This window comes from Amblyomma mixtum, chromosome 3, assembly GCF_055824585.1.
Source record: "Amblyomma mixtum isolate Tamu chromosome 3, ASM5582458v1, whole genome shotgun sequence".
Lineage (NCBI taxonomy): Eukaryota > Metazoa > Arthropoda > Arachnida > Ixodida > Ixodidae > Amblyomma > Amblyomma mixtum.
This window is the reverse complement of record NC_143014.1, coordinates 13337110-13357866: the sequence shown is the minus strand read 5'-3', so window position 1 is coordinate 13357866 and position 20757 is coordinate 13337110. Positions and strand designations below refer to the sequence as shown.

At 46.0% G+C, this 20757-nt stretch overlaps 1 protein-coding gene across 5 annotated transcripts in view; it reads right to left on the bottom strand.

Moving 5' to 3' along the window:
* Positions 1-20757, bottom strand: part of RhoBTB (Rho-related BTB domain containing) — a 451872-nt gene that overhangs the window by 170725 nt on the left and 260390 nt on the right. For all 5 annotated transcript variants that reach the window (XM_089578199.1, XM_089578196.1, XM_089578195.1 and 2 more), the window contains one exon: positions 17070-17160. In XM_089578199.1, coding sequence (XP_089434325.1) covers positions 17070-17160 — 91 coding nt within the window. The remainder of the gene's footprint in view (positions 1-17069; positions 17161-20757) is intronic.

The window sequence follows — 20757 nt, the reverse complement described above, 5'->3', positions numbered from 1 at the left end:
CCGCTGGAACCAGTGTTGGAAATGAAGGGGGTTTGAAGATGACTCGTTCAGCCCCGCAGCTCCCGGCTCCGAAGGACGGTGTCGAACTCCCCTATGGAGGAAACTGTACAGAAGGTTTATTTTACATATTTACAGTCGAGAAGGGAGTGCTCCGGTCACAAAACAACATCCCGCTAAATACGCTTCGGATTCCCCAGATCCCTGACTGGGGAATGAAGTTCGGAGAACGATGACCAATCAGGTGGGCAGATATATACATTGGTGGTACCACCCACGGCAGGGAGCGGTGCTGGGCTCACGCTTCCTCGCAGCTCGGTTTATGGTTTATGGGGTTTAACGTCCCAAAGCGACTCAGGCTATGAGAGACGCCGCAGTGGAGGGCTCGGGAAATTTCGACCACCTGGGGTTCTTTAACGTGCACTGACATCGCACAGCACACGGGCCTCTAGAATTTCTCCTCCCAAGACATTCTAGCCGCCGCGGCCGGGATCGAACCCGCGTCTTTTGGGTAAGAAGCCGAGCACCATAACCACTGAGCCACCGCGGCGGCCTCTCGCAGCTCGATCGATCGGAAGGGGTAGAGGCTGAGTCATCAAACACTGCTGCGTCAATTTGACCACTATGGCGAGTCTTCTGTTCGCTGCCTTCGTGGAACAGAGCCTTCCCGCAGTCTCCCAGCAGGTGAACGAACGTCTTCGAACTCCCCCGCCGGACGTCCGAAACACGAGACCTCTGTTGAGGACACAGCCGTCTTTCAATCAGCAGCATCAGCTTGACCCCGCATAGCACCACTCCGTCCGGCGACCCGAGGACAGACTCGGCGACTTTACGGCGCCGCTGTCGCCGTCGCCTCTGCTTCCGCCGCTGCTGCTGCTGTCGCAAGACCTCGCCGCATTGTTTCCTCGCGATGAGTCGCGTCTGGTACTAATTCTTCCTAGGCCCGGGTTCTCCGATCTTAACAAGGCCTAGTTCAGGAAAACTGTGCACCTCCTCAGTGGTAGGTGCCGAACTGGTGCAGCTGCAGCCGCCACGGAAGCAGACGACGGCTTGCGCGACGATGGCTTGCGCTTTGCGATAAACGGCGGAGACGCTCAATTTATTCAACTCGTCGATGAGAACGGTGCCGCACACGTATGCGCCCGACTCTTATAGAACGTTGTTAGGGCAGTGTGGCGGCAGAGGGACTAGTTCCGGGGGATGCAACGAGAGGGCGCTAGCGGATCGCCTAGTGATCATCATCATGAAGGGGAGCGGCGGCGGCGGGAGATGGGAGAAGAGCAATAAAGGTTGTTGGCGTGGCGCCCGTGTGTTCGGAGTGGTGCGGTTCTGTCACTGCTGAGGCGTGACAAGTGGGGGCTCGTCCGGGATTCAATAGCAACATGAACTCCATCGCCGTTCCCGAGGACGTAGTGCAGCTCTTGGTAAGCCAGACGGACGGATCTGCGCTGCAGCGGGAGAGCGTTGCCGCGCTTGTTCGGGGGCGCCTAATGGCGGCACCTGTGTCTTCCGGCGCCTCCAGTTCACAGGAGGCTGTGGCGGCTGTGACGGCGATGGCTGCGGTACATCCGCCTAGTGATGCTGTGCCGCGGATTGCCTCGCAACTGCCGAGATTCACGGGATTTAACGATTTCCAGACGCCCGAAGAATTCCTTGAACGCCTCGAGAACTTTTGCCTGATAACCGGCGCCGCCGCAGACAAAAGACTCACTCATGTTGTGCCGGCCGCACTACATGGCAGTGCAAAGCTGTGGTGGCGTTTCGCGGGACCGTTCGCCACTTGGGACGAATTTGTGCTCGCATTCAGCGCGGAATTCGCCTCCATCGACGCCAAACGCCGCCTGAAGTAGGAGCTCGACAGCAGGACGCAGCACCCGGAGGAGAATTTGAAAGAATTGAAAACTTCACTGCAACCCGCTTTTTCCTTGTCAGCGATCTTCACGAATGTACGCAGTTTTATTTCAAAGCGGGACATCATTTCTAATCTCGTCTCATCGTCTTCCAGTAACTTACTAGTCTTGACTGAAACGTGGCTCAACACCGACATATCTGACAGTGAAGTCCTCGCTGACTTGCCAAATTCCTGTGTTTATCGCAATGACCGCAAAGATAGGAGGGGAGGAGGCGTGCTTATTGCAACCAGGCAAGAACTGTCATGCACGGCCATCAACCTTTCATCTGACATCGAAATATTATGGGTCCTATTCCACTCTTCACCAAAGTCAGTTGTCGTTGGCGTTTGCTATAAACCCCCTAATAACAGTCAAAATTTTCCGCACAAATTTAATAATGCATTAATGAAATCAAAATTATGCATCCTAACGCCGGCATTTTCGTCTTTGGTGACTTCAATTTTCCTAGTATTTATTGGCAGAACCTAACCGCTACAGGTAGCAATGAAGCTAATGAATTTCTTGATGTCTGCCTTAATTTTAATCTGGTACAAGTAATATCCGAACCAACGCGTGTAACAGAAGACGGCGCTAATACCCTTGCTCTAGTATTAACCGATCATCCAGAATGTGTTCATTCCATCACGTATCATCCAGGTGTTACCGATCACAAAATAATACATGCATGTCTCACCATTAAACCGCTGCCCCGTGCAACAAATAGACAAACCATTCGATTCTATGATCAAGGAAACTATGCTGCTATTAATAACGAACTTCGCGCCTCCCTAGCACTTGTGGAACCCAACTTTCATCAAAGAACGATTCATGAAAACTGGTTATTTTTCAAAAAGAAAATTGAAGAATTGGTAGAGAAATTTATTCCAAAAATAATCATACGAAACAGCCCACGAAATCCATGGTTCAACAACTGTCTAAAACGTCTGGAAAAGAAAAAGAAACGTCTCTTCCGCTCAGAGAAATTACATCCCAGTGAGAACGCTTGGAATAAGTACTATGTGGCAGAAAAAGCGTAGCTAAAAAAAACTCGCGAAACCAAGCGTGCTTTTTTTCAGTCTGATTTGCCTAAAATGCTGACAACTAACCCCCGTAAATTCTGGCAAGTCATCAACCCACAGCACACGCGCAACATTTCTCTTGCCGACGCATCAGGTGAACCCATCTCAGATACAGACTGTGCCGATCTATTTAATGAGGCTTTTTCATCTGTCTTTACGAAAGAATCAAGTATGTCACTGCCTTCAGAACCAGCATCTCTTATGGAACCTATGCCTCCGCTAATATTCTCTCCAACAGGAATCTCATCCTTGATAGAAAAAATGAAGCTGTCATCCTCCGCCGGCATCGACAACATCAACACTAAAATACTAAAAAACACAAAAGATACATGTGCATCCTTCTTGTCGTTGTTATTCACGCAGTCACTCCTGACTGGCCAACTGCCCAAGGATTGGAAGCATGGGAAGGTCGTTCCAGTCTACAAATCAGGTGACAAATATTCGCCCTTAAATTAACGCCCCATTTCCCTAACCAGCGTACCCTGCAAAATCATGGAGCACGTCATCTATACCCATATCATGGCCTTCCTTGATTCTAACAACTTTTTTCACCCGGCGCAGTATGGATTTCGCAGGGGCTACTCCTGCGAGACCCAACTGGCAACTTTCTTACATGATCTGCACATCAACCTTGATTCTAATCAACAAACCGACGTCATATTTTAGATTTCGCTAAAGCCTGCGATGAAGTACCCCATAAACGCTTACTGACGAAACTTTCCAGATTAAATTTGCACCCCTACATACTGATATGGATTAAAGCCTTCCTATCTAATCGCTCCCAAGTTGTTTCTATTAACAATACGAACTCTAACTCTCTCTCCCGGTAACGTCAGGTGTTCCTCAGGGATCTGACTCAGCCCGCTACTTTTCCTAATATACGTTAATGATTTGCCATCACAACTCACCTCTTACATACGCATGTTTGCTGACGACTGTGTTATTTATCGTGCAGTTACTAAACCCGCTAACCAAGCATCTCTTCAGAGTGATCTTAATGCTGTCAAGAACTGGTGTGACCAATAGCTAATGGAACTTAACCCTCATAAATGCAAGCTTTTATCTGTCCACCGCCGTCGTAATCCTCTTATTCGTTCCTACGTAATCTCTGATGTCTCCATAGAATCAGTTCAGTCCTACAAGTATTTAGGCGTAACTCTTTCCACTGATCTTTCCTGGAGTATGCATGTCAATAACACAATATCATCAGCCAACAAAACGCTAGGATTCCTAAAACGTCATCTTCATCACGCTCCTCAACATGTTAAGTTCTAACCTATAAATCGTTCGCCCGGTCAAAGTTGGAATTCGCATTACCAGTTTGGGATCCTCATCAAGCTTATCTCATTAATTCTCTCGAGTCCATCCAAAATCGCGCGGCCAGGTTTATTCACGCATCCTATGCTTTTGACATTAGCGTTTCTGGCTTGAAAACGGCATCCGGTTTACCGTCCTCATCACTCCGTCGTCGCACTTCCAGCTTATCTTTATTTCATAAAATCTTCAATAGCCCCATGCGCACCGCTCGTTATATTCTTCCTCCCCCAGCTTGCATATCACTCCGCTCCAGTCATCATTTTCATGTGGCCGGTCCACTCTCGCGCACTGTCACCTTTGCCAATTCCTTTTTTCCCCGAACAGCTGCAGACTGGAACGGCCTTCCAAGCGACGTTGCGACCATCACCTGCTCATCCAAGTTCAATGAAAATGTAACAAATTATGTAGAGTTGTAAGAACGCTTTTTTTATATGTTACCACCCCTTATGTAATACCCCAGGCATGGGGCCTTTAAGGAAATAAAATGAAATGAAATAAATTGCTCGAGGCATCTCTGCGGGCATATATGTGGCCACATAGTTGTCACGTACTACACTGTTAGCATGAAAACCCCAAAAAAGGAGTAAATGGCTTTTCCTCTAACGCACACCCAAAAGGAGTTTTTTTAATTCATATGTATGGTGTTTTTTATTTACTCCCTTATATAAGGAAGTTATTAAGGAGTGAAAAGGGAGTAAATTTTTTACTACCCACAGAAATGGAGCCCAAAAATGGCGTCATGTTTATTTATTTTCATTCAGGCTCATTCTGACAGCAGTGACAGCGGCGGAAACGGGCAGTAGCTCTGCGGGCCGCCGGCAACCCAATTTGGGAAACTGCGCTGCCCTAATGTGACCCCGCGTCACGCATCTTTTCGCCGTCTGCAAGCCCAGCGGCGGCGCAGGCGGCGGGAGTCGTCTGCTTGTCGTCTGCTTTTGCTGTACGAGCTTGTTTGGTTGGCCGTGTTTGTAGATAAAGGGATGTAACATTATAATCAGTAGTTGAAAACTGAAAAGGAGTCGCTGGGTAGTTTTCACGGTCATGCACCAATTTGACTAAAAACCAGAGCAGAAAAGTTGAAAACACCCCTGATGGTAGTTTGGAATGACCGTGTTTGCCTTCATATTCACATCATTAGGGCTTGGCTTTTCAATAAGACTGAGCAAAAATGTAGCCTCATCAGCTCAGTCAAGAGCTCAGCGCTGACACTATGTTCTATCAAAGTTCCATGTTAATGCAACACAATCTGCTGCAATGCACTGCGAGAACCACACTGAAAAAAGCCTGCGAGAATTAGGCCTAAGCGGGGGCTGTAACGAGGTGGCGACACTAACAAAGGAAAGTCAGGCATGTTTAGAGCACTGAAGGGTTCATAGGAGCAATTCAATTATGTAGCGTAATGTAGCGGAAAACGGCGACAAGTCAATATCTTGTACCGCGGCAGGCTCCCTTGAAGGAGCAGAAGTTTATTTTCCTTTCTTACAAAGGAGGAGCCGGGACTAAAAGCTGTGCTTAACTGAAGGTCCCGACTCCTTGAGACAGTGGCAGCACAGAAGGAAAGCAAGGGTCACATCAATTCGTAATGCCATGGGTATGCGATGCAGATCCACATTTACGCTAAGCGCGAACACACATGCAAAAAAAAAATCGCAATACACACATGTACTCAAAGCAAATGTTAAAAATAACTAGAATATACAGGATAGATGTCCCAAACTTTGGACAAGGAAATTCAAGTCTGCTTCTTTCACAGATTTAAATTGTCACGGCAGTAGTCACGGATATTGTGTTCTGAATTTCTGGTAATATCAAAATTGTCATGGATTAGTTTGTTTAGCAAGACGGGAAGGTTGTAACTTAAGGACTGGTTCATAGAGTAAGTTCTTGGTGTTGGAGTGATCCAAGTTTCTTTGTAACTAGTGTTACGGCAGCCGTTATTTTCTCTCAGTTGTCCAAGTACAGTGAAGGGACTATCACGTTGTTGTGAAGACACTCCTCACAACACTCCTCCCCCTTGCACCCCGTTGTTTCTGATGTGCCACAAGGCACAGTACTCGGCCCTTTGCTTTTCTTAATCTACATTAATGACTTGCCTACTGGTATCACTTCTAACATGCGATTGTTTGCCGATGACTGCGTAATCTACCGGCCTATAACTAACAGCAGCGATCCCGAAATATTGCAAGCAGACCTGGACTACATCGAATCTTGGTGCAGCAAATGGCTCATGTCTTTAACCACTAATAAAAAATCGTTAATTACATTTCATCGCAGGCAGTCCTTTGTTTCACCAAATTACTATATCTCTGGCTCCGTAATTTCCGCTGTTGAATCTTGTAAATACCTTGGTGTCACCATTTCTAATTCCCTGAACTGGGCGTCCCACATTTCTAACATTACTAAAGACGCCAACCGCGTGCTCGGTTTTTTACGCCGTAACCTGCGTCTAGCACCTCCTTCTATACAACAGCTTACCTACATAACACTCGTCCGTCCCAAATTGGAGTACGCATGTGCAGTTTGGGACCCTCATCAGTCAAATCTTTCTCTCGCCCTCGAATCCTTTCAAAATCGTGCAGCAAGATTCATTCATTCGAACTACTCCTATCATTCAAGTGTCACTAATATGAAGTTGCAATCTAATCTTCCATCCCTCGATTCGCGACGTAAAATAGCCAGACTATGCCTTTTTCACAAGATTTACCACTCATCACTTGGAAGCTGTGTCATCGTCCCTGCACATCGAGCCTCTCATCGCCTTAACCACGGCAAAGCAGTCTACCCGCCATCAGCACATACCACTGCGCATCTGAACGCTTTTTTCGTTCAGACAGCAAAGGACTGGAATCACCTTCCTGCCGAAGCAGTTCGCCACATTCATCCAGACCGCTTCAAGTCATTCATGGAAAGAATAACGTAACGCCTATAACAAGCCCACCCCTCATGTAATTGGTTTTTGTTTGGTTTTTGTGCGGTTTAACGTCCCAAAGCGACTAAAGGCTATGAGAGACGCCGTAGTGAAGGGCTCCGGAAATTTCGACCACCTGGGGTTCTTTATCGTGCACTGACATCGCACAGCACACCCCTCATGTAATACCCTAACTGGGGCATTCGAGGTATAATAAATAAATAAATAAATAAATAAATAAATAAATAAATAAATAAAGAGCATTTATAGCATAATAGAAGCCTGTAAAAGTATAATTCGAAGATTGGAAGGATATTATACTTTATAAAGACATTTCTTGTGGGGAAAAGGAATGGCACATTTGCTATGGACCGGACGGCTTTTTTCTGCAGCAAATGCAATATATGAAGATCTGTTACCCCTGTTGTTCCCCAAACCAAGCTGCAGTATTGGATATGAGTTAGTACTAACGCGTTGTAGAGCAACATCTTTACCCTTACTGGAAAAATATGTCTAAAACGACCAAGTATACCTAGAGTTGAGGAAACTTTCGAACAAATGTGTTCTATGTGCGCATTCCAAGTTAGGTTGTGAGAAAAGATAACTCCCAGTGTTTTTGGTTTGGTTTGGTTTATGGGGTTTAACGTCCCAAAGCGACTAAGGCTAAGAGAGACGCCGTAGTGGAGGGCTCCGGAAATTTCAACCACCTGGGGTTCTTTAACGTGCACTGACATCGCACAGCACACGGGCCTCAAGAATTTCTCCTCCAAAGAAATTCTAGCCGCCGCGGCCGGGATCGAACCCGCGTCTTTCGGGTCAGCAGTCGAGCACCATAACCGCTGAGCCACAGCGGCGGCCCAGTGTTTTTACAGAAGTCACAAGTTCTATTGGTTGGCTGTTTAAGGCTATTGTGAGAGGCCTAGATATTTTCTTTCCCTTAGGGAGGTATAACAGAATTGGTGTTTTTGAAGGATTTATGCGCAAGGAGTTTGCATCTGCCCATGAGTGCAGTTTATTGAGGGCTTCGCTTGTTTTGCGTTCAACGTCGGCCTCGGAAACACCTGTGACAAAAAAAAGTTGTGTCATCCGCAAATGACACAAGCTGAACATTACTAGCGCTGTAGACGATGTCATTTATATAAACTAAAAATAGCAAAGGCCCAAGAATGCTTCCTTGGGGCACTCCACATGTTATATGGGGGGTAGGAGAGGATGCTGTGTTTATTCTACATATTGGGTTCTGCGAGATAAGTAAGATTGTAATAGAGTTAGCGCTAGGCCCCGCACACCCTACCTTTGTAACTTAAAAAGAATATCATGATTTATGAGATGAAAGGCCTTAGTAAAATCGATGGAAATACCCATAGTGAGCTTGTTTTCACTGAATGCCTTATGATTTCTTTTTGAGTTAGAAGTGCTGTCTCCGTAGATCTTTTCTTCCTGAATCCATGTTGAAAATCTAGAAATAAGAGATTTTCGTCAAAATAGGAAGTCACTCTGTGATGTATTATTTTCTCGACGCCTTTGGAAAACACAGGCAGTATGGAAATCGGTCCGTAGTTTGTGAATAGGTTCTTATCACCTCTTTTAAAAATGGGTATCCCTCGAGCAATTTGCATTTCTGTAGGGAAAACCCCAGTAGAGAGAATCAAATGATAAATATAGGTAATAATCGGGCACAGTATGTCAAGTACATATTTTACGGGTAATATCTGAAAGCCATTTACGTCCAGCGTTTTACTATTCTTCAAGTTATTGATGGAAAAGAAAACCTGAGCTGTTTCAGTCGGGGCCAAGAACAGCGAATTTATCCTATCGTTTCCTCGCACGTAATGAGCGTAGTTTCTAATGGTACTCCCATCGAGTTCATTATCTTTCGTTTGCTGAATAAAAAAGTGATTGAAAGCAGATGCCAATGGAACACCGGAGAGCCCTTTTTCCTCATGCCTAAAGGTGCCAAGTGTAAGCGTAGGAGTACCGGGACGCACCAAGGAGTTCAACTTGCGCCAGGCTGCATCTGGCCGCAGTGAAGATTCAGCATGGAACATATCTATTAGGTATGAATCATTAGCTTTCCTCAGCGCAGACGGAAGTTTATTCCGGTAGCTCTTAAATTCTGCAAGTATATTTACATCTTTAGTCCTTACAAATTTGGCATACTACGCATTTTTATGCTTGACCATTTTCAGGTGTTCTCTCGTTTACCAAGGTTTTCGCGCTCTCTTTGGCTTTTTTACTTGTATTACTGGAAAATGCTGGTGGTATATTTTCTTAAGTATACTTATAAAGATAAGATACGCTGTGTTGCTCTCACGGCATTCATATGCTGCATCCCATGTTTGTTTTTCAACATCGTGGCGGAATGATTCCAGACGCGAAGATGTAATAACGTGACTGTATGTGAGTTCACTTAGTAAAACACGTTGCAGGGCTAGTTGGTTATGCATGGATGCATGTATGTGAGCTTTGGTTCATTCCACTTGATGGGAAATTGCTTGTCTACGAATAAAAAAGTTCCCAGATGATCACTTATACCTGTACAAAGAGTACCAGCAAATGTAGTGTGTGTCAACGTTGGTAATAAATACGTCTAATAATGTAGAACTTTGTTCTGTGATGCGCGTTGGATAGGTGATTACATTAGATAGGCCAAATGTAGCAAGCGTAAGGCTCAAGTCTTTCTGGTAAGGAATAGGTGCAATCATGTTCACATTCATGTCTCCACCTAAGAAGATCTGTGCTTTTTGCTTCATCACATATTCTAAAAGTTCTTCAAGGAAGGCCAGAAAACGGCTAAATATACCAGATGGCGGTGTGTAGACCACGCAAAACATATTGTCAAGGTGCCGTAAGGTAAGCACTTCAAAATCAGGAGTGACAGCACAGAATTTCTTTTCGGTATCACACAGCAGGTTATCTTTTACCAGCATAGAAACACCACCGCCTCTTTTGTCGTGACGATTTCGATAGAAGTATCGATAACCAGATGGGCGGAATATTGCCGTTTCGCGTTCATACCATGTTTCAGTAAGCACGAGCACAGTGAAAGACATTTCGAATACTTCTAGCAAAGCATGCATTTCATTTTCTTTGTTTCTTAGAGATCGGACGTTCTGATGAAAAAAAGATAGGGCAGGTTTTTTCTTTCTGAGCAATTCATGAATTTGCTGTGGTAGAAAATCCATGTTTACAGCATACAAGCTGTACAGATAAGCTGGAACACTTTAAGCAATCTTAGACAGCTGATCCTTGCTAGTGATAGGAATAACTGTTGATGTTTCAGTTTCGCGAACGTAGATTTTTCCATTCTTGACACAGGTGTATTCTCATCCTCGTTCCTTTTTCGCGGCATTTACAGCACCGAAGAGGCGTTTCACTGCCAGACGCAGGTGCTCATTGACAAAAATTTTATCACCTTGTTCTATCGCGAGGTCACGAGCCGTTAGCCTGTGCTTTCTTGCTTTTTCTAAGAAAGAGCTGCGCGGAGCTCTGTGAGTAAACTGCACAATTATGTTAGGGTAGGTAGAATTTCCGACGGTCTGAACCCGACGGCAGACTTCAATATCAGTGTCCTTCAGAGGCATCCGTATTACTTCACCCAACTGTTTTGTTAGTTCGTGCAGGTTTTCACCGTCTACCTGTGGCACTCCTTTAATTTCGACGTTCAGGCACCGCGAAAGTTGCTCGTTTTGCATAAGTCGGGATTCCTGCTCTTTTACTTGCGTATAGAGCGCTTCGCGTTCTTCTTGTAACGTGCTTATGCTTTCTTTCGGAGGCTCGTTCTCTGCTTCAACTTTTCTCACGGAAGCTTTCATTTCCTCATAGCACTAGTTTATGAAAGTCATGCTGGCATTAATATCTCTGACATCCTTCCCGAGTTCTCGCTGGAAACTTTCTTTTAGTTCGCGACACTCTTGTTTCATCTCACGCTTAAGGTCCTCAAACAATTTCTGAAGTTCTTCGGCCATTTTTCAAATTTATACAGATAAAAAAAAGAAAAAATAACGACACACTAGAACAAGACGCGGGACACAACTGACGGCAATAATATGGTAACTAGTTAAGCTGAATAAGTACAGCTGAATGAGTACAGAACTCGCGTATCAACAGTTCTGGCAGCAGCAGTGGCGGTAAGACAGTTGCACTGACGTTAAAATGAGGGGAAAAGTGCACCAACCTGGAAAAAGTGCGCGAAACTTGTAAGACCTGTCTGTAGCTCACCACTGCCACTGCCAAACTGTGTCGAGAGCGGGGGGGGGGGGGGGGGGGGGGGGGCGTGGCCGGTTACTGCTGGCGGAGGGAATAGCACACGGTTGCTGGAAGACGTTGACGGTGGCCGATATGTCCTGGATGTCGAAGAAAAGACGACGATTTAAACCAACTTGTTCAGCTCCGGTAGGGCCAGGGCCGAAGCGAGGCGACAGCCTCATCAAAACAGGAGCGGACCTGGAAAAAGTGCGCAAAACTTGCAAGATGTGTCTGTCGCTCACCACTGCCACTGCCAAATTGTCGAGAGCGGGGGGCGTGGCCGGTTACTGCTGACAGAGGGAATAGCACACGGTTGCTGGAAGACGTTGACGGTGGCCGATATGTCCTGGAAAAAGTGCGCAAAACTTGTAAGCTGTGTCTGTCGCTCACCACTGCCACTGCCAAACTGTCGAGAGCGAGGGGCGTGGCCGGTTACTGCTGACGGAGGGAATAGCACACGGTTGCTGGAAGACGTTGACGGTGGCCGATATGTCCTGGAAAAAGTGCGCAAAACTTGCAAGATGTGTCTGTCGCTCACCACTGCCACTGCCAAACTGTCGAGAGCGGGGGGCGTGGCCGGTTACTGCTGACGGAGGGAATAGCACACGGTTGCTGGAAGACGTTGACGGTGGCCGATATGTCCTGGAAAAAGTGCGCAAAACTTGTAAGACGTGTCTGTCGCTCACCACTGCCACTGCCAAAGTGAGCAGAGATCCAGCGACGATGGTAACCAAGCGGTCGTCACTCACCGCCATTATCAGACGACTGACCAGAAGCAGACGGGACGCTAGGTGGCAGGGCGGGGTGCACAAAATGTTTTTTTACTCCATTTCGGCACTGGTGGAGTATTTGGCACAATTAACTCCCTTTCTGGACTGGAGTAAATGGTGGTAAATCCTCATTTTTACTCCATTATTCCCTCATGGGAGTAAAATGGTGGGCAGTCCACCTTCTTACTCCACACTCATGGAGTAAATGTTTTCACAAATGGAGTAAAAAGGGTGGACGCCACCATTTGTACTCCCTTTTGGGTTTATTTTGTTACATTTTTGTTTACAGTGTATTACGGCAGCCGACCGAGTGCTGATTCTGTCGTCGCCAACTGTTGTACAGCTTGATGCTCGGGCCTTGTGCCACATATGCTCAAAATATCTGAGAAGTACCGTAGGTATGCAGCAGCTCCTCGTGTTTGACTCATTAAAAAAAGATAAAAAAAGCTCTTAGCGCTGATCATCATGCATGCACGCGCGGAACGTGAGGGGCCGACAGCTTATCGTAGCGCCTTTCATTCCAGTGCCAGTTCTCTGCGATAAAGCTGTATTATTACACATACGATAAGCAGCTAAATTTATACACTACACCCGCTTGTTCTAGGTGAACGTTCAAGAAGCTAGGCGCTTTTGTCGAGATTATGCGTTGATTCCTTGCCCGCAGCAAAAGTCGGCGGCCGACAGACTACAGTTGAACGAAATGTATCCCGATTATTTTCTGCTTACAGCTTACAGGAAGCAGGCTACGGGCGTAGAAATCGTAACGACCACAGCAGAGTCAATCAGCAAGCAGGGTCGATCGTCGGCGGTGATATTCCATTTATTTCCATCAGAGATGGGGGAGGCGAGGCAAAAAGCTGCGATAGCAGCTTGACAAGTCCTCGTCCCCTACAAAGCAGCAGCAGTACACGCCGACAACCCGACACATATTACTTCGAAAAATGAAAAGAGAAAAAAAAATAAGAGAAAAAAAACAGATATATATGATAAAAGTATAGAATGTACCGCTCGTACAATAAAAAAACGGTAAAAAAAATATACGACTTGCACACACCAAAAGCATACACTTGTCAACAAATTGATGAGAAAGGTATGTACACTGAACGCAGTTCTTATATGCGAAAAAAAAAGGTGAATACAAGTGTCTAAGTCGGAGGAAGATTAGAAACTAATATCAGACAAGGAGGCATTGAACACTGTAAGTACACTGTAAAGAAAAATGCAATGGTAAAAAGGAGCGCACAAATGCAGGAATATATACCAGAAATATATACCAGTAATATATACTTACTGCGTAGTAAACAAACACGCAATAATCCGAGAGTACGCGGTGTTGTTTGATAAACAACGCAGGGGCAGTTTTTCCGTCCTATGTGGTGTCGACTGAAACACGTTAGATTGCGATTGCCATGCTTTTGAGGATTTCTCGAAGCTTACACAGTGCACCGAAGGCACACGTTGTCGTCGCCGGCGTATACGAGTGCGAGCTTGATCAGCTGTTTGTTCTGCAGTCTGCGGCACGCAGACCTCAATAACTTCAGGTCGTTGTTTTCGATACCAAGCAGCCTACTTCTGCCTAGAGATGTGAAGGCCTGAAAAAAACACTGCAATTTTGGAAAAAACCGGTTTTTTTCGTTTTTTTCAGACGAGGGAAAATGGAAAGAAACATCGAAAATTTCAATTTTCAATTTCAAAATGCAATTTGAAGGTTTTATGGTTGCTTGCTTTCAGTTTAGGTTTCTGTTTTTGCTTTGAAAACCATTACAGCATGCATCGTTAAAAGATTGGAGAGCAGTCGTCATCGCCGGTGCCAGGTAGTGTTTTTAAAACGTTCGTGCTGCGAGTACGCGGGTTGAAGGCCAGGTCACATATAAGCTCCAGGCTTGACTTAAAAACACACTAATAGTTTGAACAAAATGGCTGCAAATTCTACAGCGCTACACACATGGCTTAAATAACATTGGCTGCTGTGCACGTAAACGGTTTCAGCCAAATATAAGCCTAGCTTCTTGATTTCCAACGTAGCAGAGTACAGTACATCCGCAGGAATTTGGTTCAGGACAGAGGTCTTCAGCGAAGCACGTGACCCCATCTACCTGGTGGCAAGACCTTTGCACCAACCAGCCGCTAACTCGTCTGGCTTGCCGGCTGCGGCAGATACCTCCATCATCCGCCAGCTGCGAACTAAACTAGTCCCGTTTCGGAAACGTCCATACAAAGATTCGCAACAGGCTGTCAGGGGAACGCGTTCGAAAGCTTGCGTATGTGCAGTCGAACCTAGCTGTGGACACAGCTTCAACCCATGCTGCTGCGCGTAGTGCCGCATCCAGCGACAGTGACTCTGAGTCCGATGTGGAGTGAGTTATAGATCAGTTTTCATGTTCCCTTTCTCTTGCAATAGAACAAGAAGTTCGTTCCACAAATATAATATTTATATTTCCATATTCGCCTAAAGTGGAAATCATTATTTATCTTCTCGGTGCAATAGAAAGAGAAGTTTGTTTCACAATATGACATCTATAACTACATATTCGACTGAACTTCGGAGCATTATTATTGATCGTCGTGTTGTTGCAAATAAATCTGTTTTTGTAATGTTTTGCAAAATTTCCAATTTTTCATGAAAAAAACCCTGAAAAAAACGGTTTTTTTCATGCCATTCAAAATTTCATGAAATTTTACATCTCTACTTCTGCCGTACGCGTGCGTAGCAATGAGACGCAGCAGAACGCGAAGCTAGAGAGAGCACTGCCCTCCGTGATCCGCGACTTGCTTGGCGCCGTGATTGCCGGCGGGCTGGTTCCGGTGGTGGCCGCCAGCCCACGTGACCATGATGCCTTTTCCTGTCAGAGGCGAACTTTCTGGCAGCCGGTAAATCGAAGAGGCCTTGTTGCGACTCCTGTATTGCTTCCGACAGTTGCGCTGTTGTGGCCAAGTCCCAGGAGAGGCTGGCTTTCCCCCAAACACGTTTAGGCTGGCACCTTTTGGGCACCATGTGAGGCACATACGCGTCCAAAAAGCTTGCCACAAACTTGGCTGTGTGCACGGGCCTTGGTGGAACAGGTAGCAACCACCCGGGTGCGCTCTTTTCATTGCTAGTGTTGGGAAGTAGGCGGCGGTGGTGAATTCATCAATTTCAACCAAGGGCCCAAGGCCACTGCATAAAAGCGCGCCCCAATCATTCACTGCTGTGTGTCCGCTTTCTTCGTTACTGATCCCAGCGGCTCGAAAATGTTGATTCATGAGAAAATAGTGTTCTTCCACTAGTTCACCATCCAACCACGGTGCTCCATGGCGAACTTGTGCCGAGCTGTTTTGTTGGCTGCCGTGGACAGTGGTTTCTGGGTGGCAATGCGACTTCGCAGTCCAGCTTCTCTGAGTCTTCGTCACATCATGGTATCACTCACATGGCTGAGATCAAGGTTACTGCGGATGTCATTCGCTGTTTGAAATGGATTGTCGCTAGCAGCGCCAACAATGGTGACATCTTCATACTGGGTGGTGCAGAAGGGTTGTCTGTCGTGCAGTGCATCTTCCAGCCGTCCTTCAGTTCGATATGCTTGGAAGATTCTGTTTGCGGCGTTCAGCAGCCGCCCTGTCACAGAAGAAATATTTTGCTGAGTGGCCTTTTAAAGACATTTCTACAACTGTCTTCCGGTCACTGAGAGGCTCTCTAGCCATAGGTGGCCTTGGAATCGAAAGGAGAGCTTTGCACCTGTCGCTGGAGTGAAGTAGCAGCTTTTTTTTGCCCAGAATTTGATTGGTAAAACGTTTTTATTGAGAGAAAAAAATTGTAGTCCGAGAACACAGCTGGCCAAAAGTATTACATTGAGTAACTGGAGTAACTGCAAGCAAAAGCAGAAATGACGCGACGAAAAGGCAGCGCCCTTCATAACTGCGCAAGTTCGCATTGCCAAACCCTGAAAATTAGGCATTATCACGTTGAAGCGCAGATGTAATGTTCCAAGTTTTGCAAAAGGCGCGCGGTGGAGGTGCAGGCACAACGGCCGAACCCTCTCCACTCACCTGCTGAAAGTGGCCGCCATGTACATCGGCACAAGGAGGGTTTGGGGCTACTTGACACGTGCTCTTGCTCGTGTTTCGCATGATAGTACTAGCATTCTTTCGAATGTAGTGCCGTGGTGATGGCCCTGCTACTTTGAAGGGTCAGGAAATGTAACTGCATACCAAATTTTTCTCTTTGATGCACTTGTCAGCCTATTAGTTGTCAACAAGCAAATAGGCATTAGTTTTGCTATCAGAATTTTCACTAGGGAGTATCAGTGTATCGCAGCAGTCTCAGCGTTAGGGACACCGGTGAAGCTTCATTGCGACGTATGCTGTCTGTTTTACAAAATACCCCTTCAACCTCGTGACGATAGGTGCGTGCTACCCTGGACATCCGTGATAAACCACAGGCAACAAATGCATGAAGTTTGATGGAAGCGCTGTCGCGGATTCCATGCGGCTACGTTGTAAGTGCAACTGTCGTATAAGTGAGTACACCGTAACAAGGCTTCACTGTAATATCAGAAAAAAGTTGAGAAAAACAGTGTGCGATAATGTGGTCTCTGTTACCAAGGAAGAGATTGGACATAACATGCCACAATGACTGAAGGTGCTGCACATACTGAAAGGAAGAAGTGTTTTTATGGAAGAAATTTTCACGAAAAACACCCTCAAATATATATATATATATATATATATATATATATATATATATATATATATATATATATGGATAGACTAAAAAATGACGAGTATGCAAAAAATTGAAAAAAAGCTTAATTTATACATACCGCACCAACATACAAACGCTCACACAGGCTGCCAAGCATTTCACAGAGTTCTCACTCACCTGTAAATCTGGGATAAAAATGAGGTCTGCAGCATCCTGAATTTCCGACATGGCACAGCTGCTAATGTCAATTTCTCCTGTATACAAATACCTGTGCAAAAAAAAATCACTTTTAGCCACAGACTTGCGTTCTCCAACTTGCGAGACACAGCTCATCAATATTCCTCTGATTACAGCAGACTTCCGTTAAGACGCACACAGTCAAAGGAGTTTTGAAAGGGGCTCTCGATATAGGCGGAGTATAAAGGTGCAGATTATCAGCGCTTTTACATCGAACGGGCAGTCAACTCGCTACAAAAAGGCAGGAGGTTCACTGAATTATAACATGTGACGATAATACTCGATGCAAAGCGCAAAGCATACGCTGGCACCAGTGAAGACAAATGCTTGCCTGTCTTCACCCGCCCTTTTGTTTTCTGCACTTTGAGTAAAGCATAGATTACCAAGCAGCCTAAACCCACATGTTGTTAGAATACCACTATTTGGAAATGCCAAGGCGTTTTGCTGCAAGTAGGAAGAAAAATTATTTTTGAAGATTTGAAAATTGCAAATACTTTGAATCTAGCTAGCACCGTGCAAATCGAATTTGAAATTCTATTCAAAATATACTCAGAATTTTAAATATTCACTGCTGCTATCAGCTTCCAATGAGCACACCGGTGACATCTTTCTGAAAAACACAGCCTTATTTAGTGCCGATAATTGACAATATTGAATATTCGGTTTAATAGAGTAAAGGTTCTTAATTCGAACCCTGTTATGGGGAACCGCTCTTTGAAAACATTTTTGTTTTCAATATTACGTCAGGGTGAATGAAAATTGAGCCACCTAGAGAGCTTGATCTCCTCTTTCCAAATCTTCTTTTATTTCTAAGATAGCTCAGTGCCTTCGTGTTCGAAGTGTGGCTCATAAGTGAAAAACAGCGCAACTTGTGCAGCTGCTGGACATGGTAGTAAGCATGACAGAGCAGTGCAAAATGCTTCCCCCTAACACTCCACTGAGTGCGGATCAGCAATACAGTGTCGTTCGCTTGGCATGCACCATTTTGAGAATTTTACATCTGAGGCCTGAATATTTTGTAAATGTTCATTCCTAAAAATATTACCGACAACATTTAAAGCTAAGATAAAAGCATTCTACACACTTAACTATTATGCACGTCAAATCTGCTTTATTGCACCCCAATAAGTACACAAAATATGCACGAAAGTCATGTTTGGCTCAAAATAAGAAGTGGACAACAACACAACTGAAAGCTGCACAAGTTGTTTACTTTTGTTGTAACAGACTAGCTGCATGAAAACTGCATAAAATGCAGGCTAGGGTACCCTGATACAACAGTTAGCTTTAGAATTCGCCAGCATCATGTTTTCCTGTGACTGTTCTTATTTACGAGTGGCATTTTCAAGACGAGCTTTCTAGACTAGACGGCGGCCAGGAGACAGCCTCAGCTGCCTGCTTTGCTGACAAGCTGGAAATTCATTTCTTATCACCGTTTTTGCATAACTCCACAATTTTAAAGAATTGAGCAAAATTGGACGAGTTGGTAGTCTCTAGCTCCAATAGCGTGCGCAACCACTGCTTTAACGTTCGCAGCAAAATGGTCTTCCGACGTCACGAGGACGTGCTGCACCACTGGCATTGCCCGATGAGGTTACACGCCGCGACACAAGCGACGGGACAGCGGATATGAGACACGTCACTGTTGCAATGGAACCTCTTTTACGTTTTGCAGCCACTCGTGTACACAAAGTTCGCACTGTCCGCACTCCGCGACTCGAAAGAATGTTCACTCACTCGACTTTAAAGATTTAAGTGTTCCAAGATCCCCATCTACACAGTCTCCCAATGCACTGCTCGGATGCATGCAGCTGCACCGCCATACCCTCTCAACACGCTTGTATGGCAGCAAACAGGGAGTAAGCTGTCCTCGTATAACAGGCAGTGCGCCAGAGGACAACCCCATTCAGGAAGAACGAAAGGAAGGAGGAGCACGTCGGCTCCGCGTGTGGCTCTGCACTGATTGTGGGGAAAAAATACACTCCAAGAAATTATTCACAGGAAAGTGACCCCGCCCTGTCAGAAGTACACCAACTAGAGACATATCTGGAGCCTAAAGCAATCTAAGTTTGGTTTTATGGAGTTTAACATGCCAAAGTGAGGGACACAGTAAGAGAGGGCTCGGGATGATTTCGACCACCTGGGGTTTTTTAACATTAGTGCACTGAAACCACCCAGTACACAATGCCGTGTGCTGCCCTTGCAGCTTGCAATATATGATATTTTTCAGCAGCAAACGAGTGTTCCAAAGCGCATGAAGTACTCTAGCCGCCCCCGAGCTGAATCGAGCTTCTATTAATAAGAGTACTCACTCGGAAGCTCTCTATAAACATTACCGCCTCACCCAGCAACCAGACACGAAATATACCGGTTTATTGCAACCTGGCGAACTGATTTTCCCGTTCTGCCCGCATTTAAAAATCCGCCCGAAAGAGGCCCCTCGTAACCCCAATGGACATCCAGATTTGGATGTCCGTTTTCGGATATGATTTGTTTTAACTTGGGATGTCCACATCCGGCTTCGCATGTACGGACATTAATCAGACGTCCGTCGGACAAAGACTTATAGACAGCTGCGGATCCATCGCAGCTAATCAGAAAAGTACGACACTACTAGACTCTGCTACAGACTAGCACTCGTAGACGGCTGCGGTTCCATCACGCCTGTTCCGAAACGAACGACACTACTCCCACATAGTATACCCGCAGTTGCAACACAAACTCTGCTGCACTCTAGCAGTCATGGACGGCTGCGGTTCCATCACGCCTGTTCAGAAACGAAGGATACCACTCCGACGCAGTAAACCCGCAGTTGCAACACAGACGCTGCTACAAAGTAGCACTCATGGACGGCTGCGGTTCCATCACGCCTGTTCCGCAAGGAACGACACTACTCCGACGCAGTATACCCGCAGCTGCAACACAGACGTTGCTGCACTCTAGCAGTCATGGACGGCTGCGGTTCCATCACGCCTTTTAAGAAACGAGCGATACTACTGCGACGCAGCATACCCGTCGTTGCAACACAGACGCTGCTACAGAGTAGCACTCATAGACGGCTGCGGTTCCATCACGCCTGTTCAGAAACGAAGGATACTACTCCGACGCTGCAAACCCGTCGTTGCAACACAGATGCTGCTGCAGAGTAGCACTCATAGACGGCTGCGGTTCCATCACGCATGTTCAGAAACGAAGGATACTACTCCGACGCTGTAAACCCGTCGTTGCAACACAGATGCTGCTGCAGAGTAGCACTCATAGACGGCTGCGGTTCCATCACGCCTGTTCAGAAACGAAGGATACTACTCCGACGCTGTAAACCCGTCGTTGCAACACAGATGCTGCTGCAGAGTAGCACTCATAGACGGCTGCGGTTCCATCACGCATGTTCAGAAACGAAGGATACTACTCCGACGCTGTAAACCCGTCGTTGCAACACAGATGCTGCTGCAGAGTAGCACTCATAGACGGCTGCGGTTCCATCACGCCTGTTCAGAAACGAAGGATACTACTCCGACGCTGTAAACCCGTCGTTGCAACACAGATGCTGCTGCAGAGTAGCACTCATAGACGGCTGCGGTTCCATCACGCATGTTCAGAAACGAAGGATACTACTCCGACGCTGTAA